General features: G+C 42.8%; 1 protein-coding gene across 1 annotated transcript; it reads right to left on the bottom strand.

Moving 5' to 3' along the window:
• Window positions 1-8,710: 8,710 nt before the first annotated feature.
• On the bottom strand, window positions 8,711-14,757 carry LOC143962358 (olfactory receptor 6X1-like). Its single transcript, XM_077471652.1, has 2 exons — window positions 14,747-14,757; window positions 8,711-9,641 (listed from the first exon to the last, which is right to left on the bottom strand). Exons 1-2 carry the CDS (start codon window positions 14,755-14,757, stop codon window positions 8,711-8,713), a joined length of 942 nt encoding a protein of 313 aa, XP_077327778.1.
• Between the last annotated feature and the right edge of the window lie 1,271 nt (window positions 14,758-16,028).

The raw sequence follows: 16,028 nt of genomic DNA, 5'->3' as shown, positions 1-16,028 counted from the left end.
GTTTTTGTCTTTTTGTCCATATTTAATCATGGTTGCCTTACACAGACAAACACTTCCTGCTAATTAAACTTAACAGCGTCTTCTGATGCCAGAACAATTTGAAAAAAATGTACGTGTGATGTTTAAGTGGACAGAACGTCAAATATATTTTTTAATGTACATAAGTGCTAAGAAGTCTTCCAGTGTAACACCTCCAGGTATTTATTACCGCTTGCAGAGATCACAGCACTCCCCCTGATGAAGCCTTATCTGCTTTTTTTTTCCTCCAGAAGGATGGAACCATCTCTGTTCAGGCATCATGCAGGCTACTGATGCCGGTTAACAGCTTGCCACCTGCCCACAGTACATTTCTTGAGGATAGGCGGCACAGCCAGGCTAGGCGAGATACCGGCACTGGTGACAGTATGTAAAAAATAAATAAAAAATGTGGGAAAAAACCCTACCTAAATTTCTTCCTTTTTTTCCAAGAGAAAATTGAGTGCTGTCAATTATACTTTTTTTATTTGCACTAACATATAACTTTTCATGGACAAGCTTTCGGGTGTGTCCCCTTCTTCAAGGCCAAAAAATTGTGATAAAAAAATACAACTTCTAAAAACTCACCATGCCTCTTGGACTGTCTACTTTTCAAAAAGGGGTCATTTGGGGGGGATATTTGTACTCATTTTAGGCCCTCTTGAAATGATATAGGCCGTCGGTACATCAGGATTGATCAATTTTTAAATACACTATATTGTCAAAAGTATTGGGATGCACTTCAATGGCATCCCAGTCTTTTGGGTTGAGGTCAGGACTGTGCAGTCCAGTCAATTTCCTCCACCACAAACTCGCTCATCCATGTCTTTATGGACCTTGCTTTGTACACTGGTCCAAATCATTTGGTGGAGGGGAGATTATGGTGTGGGGCCGTTTTTCAGGGGTTGGGTTTGGCCCCTTAGTTCCAGTGAAGGGAACACTTAAGGCGTCAGCATACCAAGACATTTTGGACAATTTCATACTCCCAACTTTGTGGGAACAGTTTGGGGATGGCCTCTTCCTGTTCCAACATGACTGCTCACCAGTGCACAAAGCAAGGTCCATAAAGACATAGATAAGCGAGTTTAGGATGGAGGAACTTGACTGGCCTGCACAGAGTCCTGACCTGAACCTGATAGAACACATTTGGTTTGAATTAGAGCGGAGACTGCGAGCCAGGCCTTCTTATAAACATCAGTGCCTGATTTCACAAATGCGATTCTGGAAGAATGGTCAAACATTCCCATAGACACACTCCTAAACCTTGTGGACAGCCTTCCCATAGGAGTTAAAGCTGTTATAGCCGCAAGAGGTGGGCAACTCAATATTGAACCCTACAGACTGAGACTGGGATGTCAATGAAGTTCATGTACGTGTAAAGGTAGGTGTCCCAATACTTTTGGTAGTGTATGTGCGTATATATATATATATATATATATACGTGTATGTGTGTGTGTGTGTGTATGTATATATATGCATACATACATACATACATACATACATACATACATACATTTATTTATTTTTTATTATTATTATATATATATTTTTTTTCATAGTTTGTGGACTCTATAATTTTCACACAGACTAATTAAAGGGGTTGTAAACCCTTGTGTATTTTCACCTTAATGCATTCTATGCAATAAGGTGAAAAAACTTTAGGCAGTCACAGCCCCCCCCGTTTTACTTACCTGAGACCTGGAATTCACGGCGGTGATGTGCTGTCCCTCGCTCCACGGGGTCCTGGCTCTTGATTGGATAGATTGATAACAGCGCAGCCATTGGCTCCCGCTGCTGTCAATCAAATCCAATGATGCAGGCACCAGGGGGCGGGGCAGACTCTGGCACTCATGTCTATGCCCGCAAGGTAACCCCCTGGGAGAGTGCTTCTCCTAGGGGGTTATCTGATGTGGGGAGGAGCTGCCGGGGGAACCCCAGAAGTCGAGGATCAGGGCCACTCTAATGTACACTTTCATGTACACTGATTTGGGTTATTTTCACCAAAGAAATGTAGCGGAATAAATTTTGGCCTAAATTCATATAGAAAGAGTATTTGTTTGCAAAATGTTATATCAGAGACTAAGAAAACTTTTTTTTCTGTATTTATTTGTTTATATTGCAAAAAAAAAAAATCCCAGTGATGAATAAATACCACCAAAAGAAAGCTCTATTTGTGTGAAAAAAATAATAAAAAATGTAATTTTTCAATATTTTTTAATTGTTTTAATATTGTATGATCACGTAATTGCCAGTTAAAGTAGCGCAGTGCTGCATAGCAAAAAATGCACCGGTCATGAAGAATAAAAAATAAATAAAATAATAAATACATTTAAATAAAATAAATAGAAATAAATCCTTCTGGAGGTTAAGTGGTTAAAAATGCTATCGCCGTGGCGTGTGCTCAGCCCTGTCAAGATGTTATGTTAGATTCCCAGTGGATGACCAGGGGGTGGTAAGACTACAGCTCAGCCTTCTGCTTTTCTGATTCCCCCCAACCTCTAGTGTGAAAGGGCCCTTTAGAGTTTTATTTTTTCTCAATAGTTTTTGTTTTGCGGCACACAAAAAACATCTAAAAAAAAAAAAAAAAAAATGAATAAATAAAACGTTTTGCGGCACACCTGAAAAGATTTAACAATTTTTGCGGTGATTAGGTATTTCTCCACCGCTAAGCAATGAACAAACTCTCTTAGCCTTTGTACACACGGTCGGAAATTCCGACGGATTAATTCCGGAAGAGGTCCGGAAGTGATGTTGCATACACACGGTCGGACTAAGTTGTCGGAAAATCCGATTGTACATAACGTGATGACGTTATTTCGTTACGACGGGACTACGTTCAGGCTAGTAGCCAATGGCTTTGGTCTAGAAATTTGATCTGAGCATGCGTGGCACTTTGTCCGATCGGAATTCTCTACACATGATCGGAGTATGTCCGATCGGAGCATGTTGTCGGAAAATTTTATAGCCCAGCTGGAAAACTTGGTCCGTCGCATACTCTGACGGAAACAGTCCGATGGAGCCCACACACTGTCGGATTATCCGACAACACGGTCCTATCGGACATTATCCATCGGAATGTCCGACCGTGTGTACAAGGGCTTAGACTCTAGGACTGTGGAGTAGTATCTAATAACGTTTATTAACCACTTAAGGGCCGACCCTCTTTTTGAGATTTGTTGTTTACAAGTTAAAAACAGTTTTTTAGTTTTTTTTTTGCTAGAAAATTACTTAGAACCCCCAAACATTATAAATTTTTTTCCCTAACACCCTAGAGAGTAAAATGGCGGTTATTGCAATACTTTCTGTCCCACTGTTTTTGTGCAGCGGTCTTACAAGTGCACTTTTTTTTTTTTTGGGGAAAAAATACACTTTTTTTTGAATAAAATAATAATAGCCCAATTTTTTTTATTGTGAAAGATAATGTTATGCCGAGTAAACTGATACCAATATGTCACACTTCAAAGTTGCACCCGCTCGTGGAATGGTGACAAACTTTTACCCATAAAAATCTCCATAAGGCGACATTTAAAAAATTCTACGGGTGCATGTTTTGAGTTACAGAGGAGGTCTAGGACTAGAATTATTGCTGTCACTCTACTGATCGCGGCGCTAGCTAACATGTGTGGTTTTAACACCGTTTTCATATGCGGGCGTTATTCAATTCTGAGCTTCTGAATGCGAGCTCGGCGGGACGGGCTGCGGTTTTTTTTTTCTTATTTATTTTACCTTTTTAATTTTTATTTTTACACTGTTTTGAAAAAAAAAAAAATTGTGTCACTTTTACTCCTATTACAAGGAATGTAAATATCCCTTGTAATGGAAAAAAAAGCATGACAGGACCTCTTAAATATGAGATCTGGGGTTAAAAAGAGCTCAGATCCCATATTTACACTAAAATGCAATAAAAGAAAAAAAAAATTGGCACAAAAAAAAATCCTTTTAAGAGCTATTGGCGGAAGTGACGTTTTGATGTCGCTTCTGCCTTGCAGAGTTATGGAGACTTGCAATGTTATCTCCCCTCACTCGTCTCCATACCCAGCAAGGGTGAAGATCCGATTGCCTCCGCCTCTGCCGACGGGTCCGCTAAGCGGCAGAGGGCACTGGATCGTGGTGGGAGGGGGGCCCTCTCCTGCCGCCGATTAAACGTGATCTCGCAGTGAAGCTACTGCAGAGACCACTCTTATCGGAAAGCGGACCGCCGGCCGAAGAAGAGGATACCGGGGTTATGACCGCTAGCTAGCTGCTGCCACGACAAGGATATTCCTCTTCAAACTTGGTATACACAGGTATATGGCTCGGAGAGTTAGAGAAAGTCCAGAGAGGCCGCAACGCTCCTATCGCGCGTGCTCTAAAAACACGGTGATTAATTCTGGAATTGCTGCACTTCTCTCTTCTGCCACTAGATGGTCGGGTTTCTGGTGGCATTAGATAAAACAAGGGCATTGCAAGAACAGATTAGGAATGAATGGGATGTCTCAGCCAATGGGCAATGATTTTCTTAGGTCCTTTGGCCTGCTGGGAGAGCTTATTTATTTGGGTGAGGTCAGGTGATTCCGGGTTCTGTGCCACCTGGACGGCTGTCTGGGTGGACGTGTGTTGTGCTGCCTCGGGCTGCTAGGCCGGAGCCTAAGGCCTATCCCATGGACATCTGGCTGCTAGGCAGTATGAGGGCCTATCCAACCAGAAGTGACAGTTCTGCTGGCCGGAGAATCTGTTGTGGTTGGAGGTAGAGGGGAAGCTGTTGCCACTCAGGAACCATGCACCTTACTACCAGGGGCCACTGTGAGTAGCTGAAGCAAGTACCAGAGCAGTATTCTCATAACCAGGGGACGGTGAAGAATTGGGAAACTTTAGCAGATGTCAAGCCAGGGACCCAGCCAGTGGAGGTGATGCTTGCAGAGCAATATTGTGTGCCAAGCTAGGGACCGAGCAGGCTAGTGGGGTGACGCTTTAAGGGTATCAATGAGTGCCAACCTAGGGGCCCAGCAGAGACACGGAAATGACGCTTGAGGAAGATAGTCAATGAGAAGATTAGTGTCTAGTCTAGTGAAAGACTGGGAACTCAGTTGAGTGAAGATCTACAAAAGGAGATTGTAGAATAAGTTTATCACAACCTTTGTTAGAAACATTTTAACGATTGTTGGCATAGATGACAGCTGTCCTACCCATACAGATGTGGTGTCTGCTAAATTAACATTGCTACTACTAAAGGGTGTCCTGGCCCTAAACCCTCTCTCTCCCATGGTTCTTTTTAAGAGACAATAAATCTCTTTGCATTCAAGAAGTGTCTGGTGCCCATGAATCTACCTTGTATTACACCCACCATGTCTCGTAACTCACTGTACACAGAAGGATGTCCCTAACTCTGGAGGTCATCATTAGGCCCGGGGCTTGGCTACACAGTCTTTTGCTGAGGGCCTCCTGAAATATCCCACGGCACACCTGCAAATCTCTTGCGGAACACAGTTTGCGAATCACTGAGTTATATACTACTTTTGTCGTCTTAAAGTGGTTGTAAACCCTCAGATACATGTTTAGCTTGTCAGATACTACTTAACACAGGCAGCTGATCGCTGTCTGAGAAAGTGCACTTACTTGTTTAGTTTTGATTAAAATCGCCTTTTTATGGTCCATGACGTCATGCGCGATTGCGCAGTATGGACTTTCAAGCGCGGCAAGGATACATGCCGCGTGTGTTTTTTCGGCTTGCCTGCATTGTAATGTACGTGAGATTCTCCTCTGACTGGCACAGAGGAGAAGTCTCCTGATGTAGATTTCATTCTGCTCTTCCTGATACTCCCCCTTGTGACTGAACAAGACGTCACGCAGGGGAGTGAATCAGAGCAGAGAAAATAGAAAACCAAATTTTCTTCTTTAATGTTTTCTTAAATAGCGTTTTTCCAGGTTATTACATCTAAATTAAGTTGAATAAATCTATAATGCCTATGTTCGAGTAATATATATAAGGAAACAGCTATGCTGTTCACTACATATATTACAGCCTTGATCGGCATTTCATGTGAGGAAATGCTGTTGCCGTAGTAACGGCAATCGAGATCGAGGCTTGGTTATGACGCTACGGCGCATGTGCGAGATTTCGTGAGGGACACCAACTAAGGGCGGAAATGACGTCCGCAAAGGCTTCTAAAATCAGCACTAACAATGGCGCGGGCGATACCCGGAAGATAGTGTAATATAAAACTTCTAAAAAAGGTATTTATAACGCTCGTTTTTGGATTATTTATAGCTATTATGATTGCTGATGTTAATAAATATCCAAACATTTGAAAATTAGAATTTTTTTGGCGGGGTTTACTTCCTCTTTAACTTACACTTAACTTTAAAATATCTGATCACATGAGACAGGCCACTATTTTTGTAAGCTTGGCATTTTGACCAAGATGATTGAATAAGCATCTAACCAAGATCAGAATAACAGAGCTATTTTCTCAAACTATCATAGCATAATCAAAGGTTCTCGAAAAAGTATCATGGAAATCTATTAAAGTGGAACTTTAGTCAGAAAATGAAGTCCTGTTAGATTACTTCAGGCTGGCCCCTTTTGCAGGTATAGCTACGTAAAACATAAAAAATAAGTGTCTATACCAGGGATGGTGAACCTTGGCACCCCAGATGTTTTGGAACTACATTTCCCATGATGCTCAAGTACACTGCAGAGTGGATGAGCATCATGGGAAATGTAGTTCCAAAACATCTGGGGTGCCAAGGTTCACCATCAATGCACTATACTGTTTAAAATCCAGTAATACACTGTCTCACCCTGCTTAGCATATGCTTAGTTGCTCTCAATTTTTAGGCACTGCCGAATTTGTAAAGGCCGATCTGTTGACAGCCTTTAAAGCAGAATTGAACCCTCCCATCCTTTACAGCCAAGGAAGCTTTTTCTGCACATGTGATCAGTTATGACACCAGCCAGTTTGGTTGAGGACACCAGCAAATGTGACAGCAATTCCTGCATTCCAGGAACGTATCAGATTTTTTGAAACCGTTAATTTGATGGGTTTACTTCCACTTTAGGATTTTACGGCTGTTCAGGGTCTCTGGGCTTCAGCAAAATGGTAGCCTCCAGCAAGAAGAAACCGGAGCAATGGTGGAGGTAATTTACAGCACACACTCCTTTTGTTAGCATAATTATTAATGTGGAATGTGTGTTCTTTGCTAAAGAACACAATTTATTTTATTAAGTTGTTATGGGTAAAGTTCCACTTTAGGGATAGAAGAGATATCATCAATGACAAATGATAGCTTAAAGTGGAGGGCCACCCTGAAAACAAAAAAAATTTAAAAATCTAAAAAAAATCTAAAAAAAAAAAAAAAGAAAAAATATTTTTTTTTTTACTTACCAGAAATGCCTGTTGCTAGGCACATAATCCTAATCTTCCTCTTCCTCCTCCGCAGAGATCTTCTGTCTTCTCTCTTCGTCGCGGCGTCTTCTGGGTAATGGGTCGCGCTGTGTTCTGGGAACTGTGTGTTCCAGAACACAGCGCGTCCCATTCAGAAAGCGCTGCGGGACTCGCGCATGCGCAGTAGGAAACGGGCAGTGAAGCCATAAGGCTCCACTGCCTGTTTCCCTTAGAGGGAATGGCGGCGCCGGGACCCGAGAGCCGAGGGACGGGTCGGCCTTGGGCGGCCGACATCGCGGGCGCCCTGGACAGGTAAGTGTGTTTATTAAGTCAGCAGCTGCAGTGTTTGCAGCTGCTGACTTTTTTTTTTTTTTTTTTTTTAAACGGCCCTCCTCTTTAAGTGGTTACGTTTTGCAGGTTCATAATATAATTTAGTTGTAGGATATCTATTACTTAACCTCCCTGGCGGTACGATTATTTTGGATTTTAGGTGCTAAAAGCGGGACAATTATTTTGCATGAAAATTTGGCGTTTTATATTGTAGTCCTGTAATTCTTAGGAATAACTCTCTTAAATCTGTCCAAACCAGAGTCTAGCAGACATCCCCGGGTATGATAAAGTTTGAAAAATGAAATCATAAATTATAATATAATAAATAACTATAAATAATTGTACCAAATAATAATATAACAATAATAAAAATTATTCAATAATGTAAGCAAATCAAAAACACTGAAATTTGCTCAGTTGCAGAATTGTCACTGTCATTACTTTTCAGTATTTGATGACGGATCTCCCCACAAATCGCTATCGCTCAATTCTGCGAGTGATTCCAATTTATTATCGCTGTTTTCTAGCTGGTCTAAAACCATTTTTGATGTAAAGTGACAGTTTGGTTGCTATGGACAATCTCCAGTTTCCAGGCAGAAAGAACAGTTTTTATTATATAAAACTACATGCAGGACACTGGACAGACCACTAGGGACAAAGGGGATGTGAAATATTTACATACAGCAATGTAATCTGTAAGATTACATTATACCGTATGTATACTGTGTGTTTCACTTTTTGAATTTGGCGCCGATCTCCATCCCCGTGCGTCGCAACGCTCGCAGGGAACGGAGATCGGGTCCGTGATAGATCGAGCGAGACACGGCCCGCTCGTACAGCGGGGAGACAATGCTGGATCCGAGGGAGAAGGTAAGTAAACCTCCTCCTGGATCCAGCGATGCAGTCCCGAGTCTGGCTCGGGGTTACCACTTTTGGTATAAAAATTCCACCCCGAGCCAGACTCGGGAATACCGTCAGGGGGGTTAAAGGAAAATAGCAGGCTACAGTCTTTGTAAGCTCAACATTCTGATAGACTTAATGATGGCAGCTCTTATATCCTGATTCCGTAGGCTGTAGACTAAAGGATTGAAGAGAGGAGTCGCCAAGATGTATAGTAAGGACAAACACTTATTGATGTTTACAGTGCTCTCTTTAGGTGGCAAAATATAGACTGAGCACAAAGAGCCATAGAAGGTACAAACAACAATAAGATGGGAACTGCACGTAGAAAAGGTCTTCTTTCTGCCAGTGGTGGACGGGATCTTTAGGATGGCTTGAAGGATGAAGATGTAGGTGACCACAATGAACATGAATGGAAAAGGAACGACAACACTTGAAACTAGATATGCAAGCAATTTCATGAAGTGTGTATCGGAACATGAAATTTGCATGAGAGGATTAACATCACAAAAAAAATGATTGATTACGTTGAGATCACAAAACTGTAATCGTTTTAAGAAAACAAAAACTACAAAAGAGAGTGTGAAGCCCACCGACCAGCAGAAGAGAACTATCTGAAGCTGATGTCCAAAAGTCATGATGTTGGTATAATATAATGGTCTACAGATGGCCACATATCTATCAAAGGACATAGAGGCCAGCAGCAAGCACTGAGAGAGAACTGGAACTGCGAGTAGCAAGGACTGAGAGATACATCTGGTAATGGTTACTTTTCCACCTCCTACCAATATGAGCCATAACATGTTGGGCACAAGGTTACTGGTGAAGAGGATTTCCGACAAAGACAACTGGCTTAAGAAGAAGTACATGGCAGAGTGGAGACTCTGGTTTACCACAACTAAGACAATGACAAGCCCATTACTGGTTAAGGCCATAATATGGACCATCAGAAAGGTGATGAAGAGTGGAATCCGGAAGCTGTTGAGGTTTCCAAGGCCCAAAAGGATGAATTCTGTGACCGGTGTATGGTTCCTACTGGGATTTTCTAAATGCCACAAGACAGGAGACAGTCAGGACATTGTCCACAATAACAAACTTTTGCTTAATGTGCAGGGCCGCTGATAGGGGGGGACCACCAGTCCTCCTGTAGGGGGCCCTGGCACACAGAGGGGCCCTAACACCAAGAGGAATCGGTCTTGTCGATCAGAGGGGCAATTACAGAAAGATGCCCTGTGCTGCTTTCTGCAGCAGATAAAAGCTGGTTTCTCTTCCACCCACCAGCTTTCAGCTGCTGCAGGGAGAGACACAGAGCATTGTTCCTGTAATTGCTTCCCCCTCCCTGTCCTATTATAAAAGGGCTCATTTACACAGGTTCTCTGTTATGTTTGTGTCCGCTAATAATAATTTTAGTGTATTTTTTGTAAAAAAAAAAAATTGATATATGGGGGGGGGGGGGGGGATTGTTGCCTTGTAGGCTGTATGGGGCCCCATGATTTCTAACAGCAGCCCTGTTAATGTGTATCTACATTTTGAGTAGCATAGGGAAGGATTAGAGCCTTTGCCCTTTCGACAGTGTCACCCTCTCTTTTTGTACTGGTAACCATTGTCAGTGGGACTAAAAGTGTGGGAAAATTCCAAAATATTGAAGTTGTCACAAGAAAATAAGAAAATCTTTCAATAGAGACATCTGTTCTACTGTCAACAGAAAGAAGATTATCTTTCAATAGGGTCACCTGTTCTACTGACAATAGAGAAAATTTCTCTTGAATTTGAAAGTAAATTTATGGTGCATGTCCCCACTAATATTCCATCTAATAGAAAAAAACGAAATATTTACCCCTTGACATTTCTAGGTGTATTGGATAGCATGTCCCTGTGGTTCCTCCCAGAAGTCTCTATGTAACTACAAGACACAGTAATGACATTTGGATTTTATTTACAAAAATGTAGACTATGAACAGTCTCTTTTTAATGGGATCAGAGGGTTGGAAAGGAAGTTCAGGTACTCTTATGCCACGTACACACGAGCGAATTGTCCGGCGTACATAGTCTGGCAAACAATCCGGCGGATAGTCCGGCGGACTTTCTACCGAACGGACTTGGCCACACACGGACACACAGAAAGTCTGGCGTTTGCTAGCACGATGACGTACAGCACGTACGACGGGACTAGAAAAAGGAAGTTCAACAGCCAGTAGCCAATAGCTTCCTTTTTTCGTACTTGCTTCTAAGCATGCGTCATTCTTAGTCCGCCGGACTAGCATACTCACGAACGTATTGTCCGCTGAAACTCAAGTCCGACGGGAAGATTGGAGTGCAAAAATACTTTCTTAGTCCGCCGGACTTCACGCTGGAAAAGTCAGCTGAAACACACACACGATCGGATTGTCCGGTGAAATGGGTTTCATCGGACTAAGTACACCAGACAATTCGATCGTGTGTATGCGGCATTAGTGTCAAAGTCAGTATTGAAGAACTTGCTTACTTAGACTGCATCCAGAGAATAGCCATTCGGAGCTGGATGATCACTCAAGTTGAACAGTCCCTTTCTCACAAGGCCTAGCAGCCAAAAATGTGCTTAGTCAGGAACAAGTCTCTGCCACAGACTTTGTTGTAGAAGATACAAGATAATGTCTCTGCCACAGGCGTTGTCGTAGAACACGTAGGGAAACTAAACTTGAAAAACACTGGTGGGATACCTGGATCTTTCAGCCAGCTTGGCGATATCCACAAGACCGGATTCTCTTGGGTACTTCAGCTCCTCCAGGCTCTTACTAAGAAACCATCCCGTACGTGGCCTTCTTCTGAAGAGTCCTCCCCTGGATAGCATAAAGTCACTGGGTCTCTCCCAAACCGGAGACAGCACCCAAACACCTCAGAATCCTCCTTTAGTTTCCTTGCCTCAGGCTGAGACAACAAAATCGGGTGGATCCACACCCCAGGCCATAGCCTTCCTGGGGGCTGGTCAGGAGGTCCAGGACCATGAAGTCAGTACATCCTTCTGGACCGGAACCCCGAACCACGTGACGTCCGCATCTTAAATACCCTCTCCCAGAAAGCACAGTAAGAGCACCACTCCCACTGGGCGGTGAGCGAGAGTAATTTAAGCACCTGACCAGACCATAGTTCCATGCCTGCCAGAAGAGACAGTGCCCCCTGTGGCCAGGCTGAACATCTCATAGCCCAGTCAGACTGATGCTGAAGTCTAAATTTAGACAATTGTACCCAAACCAAACTACAGTTCAGGTGTGGGCGGTGTGACACGCTATTTATTGCCTCTAAACGAACCAACTGGTGAAAGGGTACTGGAGTAGAGGATTCGCGTCCGGCCGGCGCTACCTACTGTGACATGCCCCATTGTGCTTGACTTTTGTAAGTGCATTTTCTGTTTTTTACTATTTTTAATAAAACGTTTTTACACTATTTGGAGCATTTTTTCCTCCTCTCTATGGTTGACCGGTTATTGTCAAACATTGGAACCTGACCGTTTAACGATTTGACCTATGGGTGGAGTCTATGGACGCTTGATGAGTGTATACAGCCTGGTCTGATTTTTAGAGCATACAACCTTAGAACATCTGGTAAGGAGCCAATCCTCACTTATGGTGGTGGTGCACTTTTTCAGTTGCCGAGTTGCTGGAATTTTCTGAACAAGACCTTGGAAATACATTAATATCACATCTGACACGTGGTGTTTTTATTATTTTTATGGACTGATTTTAATTAATTGGACATTTTTATGTGATTATATTATTAATAATAATTTTTTTTTTGTCAGTATAATAATATAATATGTTTTCTCACTTGAATTAACGTTTTGTTCAGCACCGTCTGTTAGCTAAATTTATAGGATATACATTTTTGTACCTACTGAGTTGTGGTTACGGACGTTACCATATATATATATCAATTTTTCTTTCAGCTACTAGGTCTTTTGTTTTCACATTTTTTTATGTAGTAGTATTCACTGACACATTTTTCCTTTATGATTTGTGATACTGTGATAATATTCGATTTCCATATTGGGAATACACACGACCTAAGTTCACACTAAGGGCCGGTTCACACAGCGAGGCGAGGCGACACGGCTCGCCTCGCCTCGCTCCCGCAAGTCGCCCCCGTTCTGTACAATGGAACCGTTCTGAGAGGAGCGACTCGAGTCGCTCCGACTCAGAAAAAAGGTTCCTGTACTACTTCGGGGCGACTTCGGGGGCGACTTGCATTGACTTCTATACAGAAGTCCTCTGCAAGTCGCCGCTGAGCTCCCCGCAGGTCGCGGCGAGGTAAGTCGGAGACGCCTCGCCACGCCTCGCTGTGTGAACCGGCCCTTAGGACAGCGCGGTTCTTTTCGGTAAATTATGTGTACAGTTCAGGTGTAACTGTTTTTATTTTTTTAACAATTTTTTATTGGGTTTTTCAATACAGACAGTGTTGCCCACACAGGGGCCAAACATTACCCACGTAGGGGCAGAACTTCTGATGCAGCAACAGACCACAGCAGTTCAGGTGTAACTTTAACTTTGAAAAACACATAGCGCATGTTCTTCAGGAGCCAGCGCTACACATATACCTGTATAAAAATGCACCATTTATCAAAAAGTGTTTCCCAGTGCTAAACCTTTCACCCAGTTTCTAAATTGTTGCATTTGTACATTTCAAAAGCCAATATAAAGGAAAAGAAGTGTTTAAAAAAAAGGGGGTATGTCCTATGCCTACATACTTTTTCTATAAGGTGTCCCTTATTCCCATCTCAAAAAGTTGGGAGGTATCTAACTAGGTGGATTTTTTTCATACAAACAACAGGGTCACTTTAGGGGCCTGCGTCAATAGGCTTTGGGTTTGTGTTGATGGTATCAGTTTGACATGCTTCTAAACCCTTGTACACACGGTCGGAGATTCCGACAACCAAATCCGTCAGATTTTGTCCGACGGATATTGTCCGAAACTGTTGTATACACACGGTCGGACAAAGTTGTCGGAAAATCCGACGTGATGACGTTATTTCGTTACGATGGGACTATGTTCAGGCTAGTAGCCAATAGCTTTGGTGTAGGAATTTGATCTGAGCATGCGTGGCACTTTGTCCGATCGGAATTCTCTACACATGATCGGAGTATGTCCGATCGGAGCATTTTGATGGAAAATTTTACCAACAAGTAATACTCCGGATACTCCAACGGAAACAGTTCGATGGAGACCACACACGGTCAGAATATCCAACAAAACAGTCCGATCGGACACATTCCGTCGAATCTCCGACCGTGTGTACAAGGGCTAAGATCATTCAGAATTCATTGCCAGGTGCAGTTTACCTCCCTCTGGACCATTTGACCTACTTTAAGTGGGTTTTCACATATGTGGGAATAAAAAAAACAGTCTGAAGCAAACAAAAGTCCAATGAAACCGGCCCTCAACCACAGTCTGAAATTTGGGATGGTGTGGAAAAAGCAGACAGGAGTCGGCAGGGGACACTTTATCTGCACCTGGAAGTGGTGGATAAGGACAGTACTTCTGGCTGTTTGAGACAGTGAAGATCTCACTGGCTCATTTCTAAAATAAGGGACCATTGGCTGGTGTTTAGATGAGCAACAGGATCACTTTATGGGCTTATGTTGATGGCCTTTAAACTTGTGCCCATGGCATCAGTTTGAGATGCTTCCCTCCTGCAGTGGATGACCGGCTGGTCGATTTGACCTGCTTCCCTCCTGCAGTGGATGAGCGGCTGGGCTTTGACTTATATGGGAAGAATAAAAAAATGTCAGAAGCAAGCCAAACTCATTGATACAAACCCTAAGCCACAGTTTCGAAATGTGGGGTGTAGTGGAAAAATTAGGTAGGAGTCAGTAGCTATTGCAGGTACATCATTATTACTCCATATGATACATTGGTTCCTTTCTTTTCTGTGCTTAACTCTCCATGTTCAGTTTTCTTAAGATATTGTTGCAATGAAGACAGTTAGGCCCCTTTCACACGGGGCGGATCAGTAATGATCCGCCCCGTGAAGATCCGCTCGCTCAGCGGGGATCGCTCCGTTGTCCCCGCTGAGCCGGCTGCGGACAGGGCGGTCTCCACACACTGTGCAGGGACCGCCCTGTCAGTTCTCCGCTCTCCTCTATGGGGATCGGATGAGCACGGACCGTCTGTCCATGTTCATCCGATCCGCTCTGCAGACGGATAGAAAAATAGGATTTTCCTCCATCTGCAGAATCGGACAATAGCGGAGGCGGACGATAGCGGGTGTCTGCTGATGTTCATCCGCAGACACCCGCTGTCCCATAGGGATGCATGTATGTCCGTATTTCATCCGCAAACGGATGGATGAAATACGGACATAATGTCCGCATGTGTGAAAGGGGCCTAACTGTTTTTTCAATAGCTGGCCATTTACCAGTAGAATTTCGTACAGAAATTCTGAAATATCAGAGCATCCTTTCTTGCCGTCATTGAGTCATCTAATTTCTTTTGAAGTCCTATAATTTTCATCCAAACCTACTATTTGAATTGAATCACAGACATAAAAGTTCATTACTATATGTACGGGTTTTCACTTACAGATTTTCTTTTCAAATTTTCTCGTCACTACGGTTAACAACAAACTTTGATTTGATTCCACTAAGCATTAGAGAATTGAACGAATGCTCTGAGAATAATACCTTTTGACTAAAATTCTACTGGTGTATGGCCAATTTTAGTCAATTGTCAATTTAGCAAATTGTGCATTGCTTGTCCTTTACCTGGCATAATATTATGACAGTCTACGTTTCTTCTACTGTTCTGTTATGGGAAAATTAAGACCATTTTATATATTCTTTCACAACACCATCTCTCTATCCCAGAGGTGGCTCAATTATTGTCCAATTGCCTACTAATTAATGTATTTTTAGCATTGATGAGGACAATGTAATTCACTTTGGAAATATATTTTTTAAATTTATTGTAGATTGTTCCAGCTTATCTTTTGAGAATAGTGCCACTCAATCTTTGATAGCAAAAGTTAAGAGTTTGAATGTAAATAAAAAAAATATTCATAGAGTGTGGCATATTCATTAGGAAAACAAATCCTAGTAATGTATTAAAAATAAAAGTATTGTGTGTATACACATATATATATATAGAAAGGCCAGTATGCTGGCCTGAAATTATGGGAGGAGCCCGGTGGAATATATAACCAGCCCATTCGCCTGTCCTCCTCGTCGGTTCCGGTGCGCGATACCCGATACGTCAGGTATCAAGCGCCGGCCATTCAGACCAGACGCAGTGAGCCCGTTCGTCAGTTCCCGCATTTTTCGTCCCCGTCTTGACAGCTCGTCTTCCCGTTCAGCAGCGTCCGTCGGTTTCGCCGTCGGAGTGTCGCCGTACCCGTCGAATTTGTCGTTGCACGTCGGGCTGGCTGTCGCAGGTAGGGCTTCGGCACCCCCT

Source organism: Lithobates pipiens, unplaced genomic scaffold (genome assembly GCF_037356315.1).
Source record: "Lithobates pipiens isolate NorthernLeopardFrog02 unplaced genomic scaffold, aLitPip1_a1.2 Scaffold_8, whole genome shotgun sequence".
Classification (NCBI taxonomy): Eukaryota; Metazoa; Chordata; class Amphibia; order Anura; family Ranidae; genus Lithobates; species Lithobates pipiens.
The sequence above is the reverse complement of the archived record's forward strand: the minus strand, read 5'-3'. Positions and strand labels throughout refer to the sequence as shown.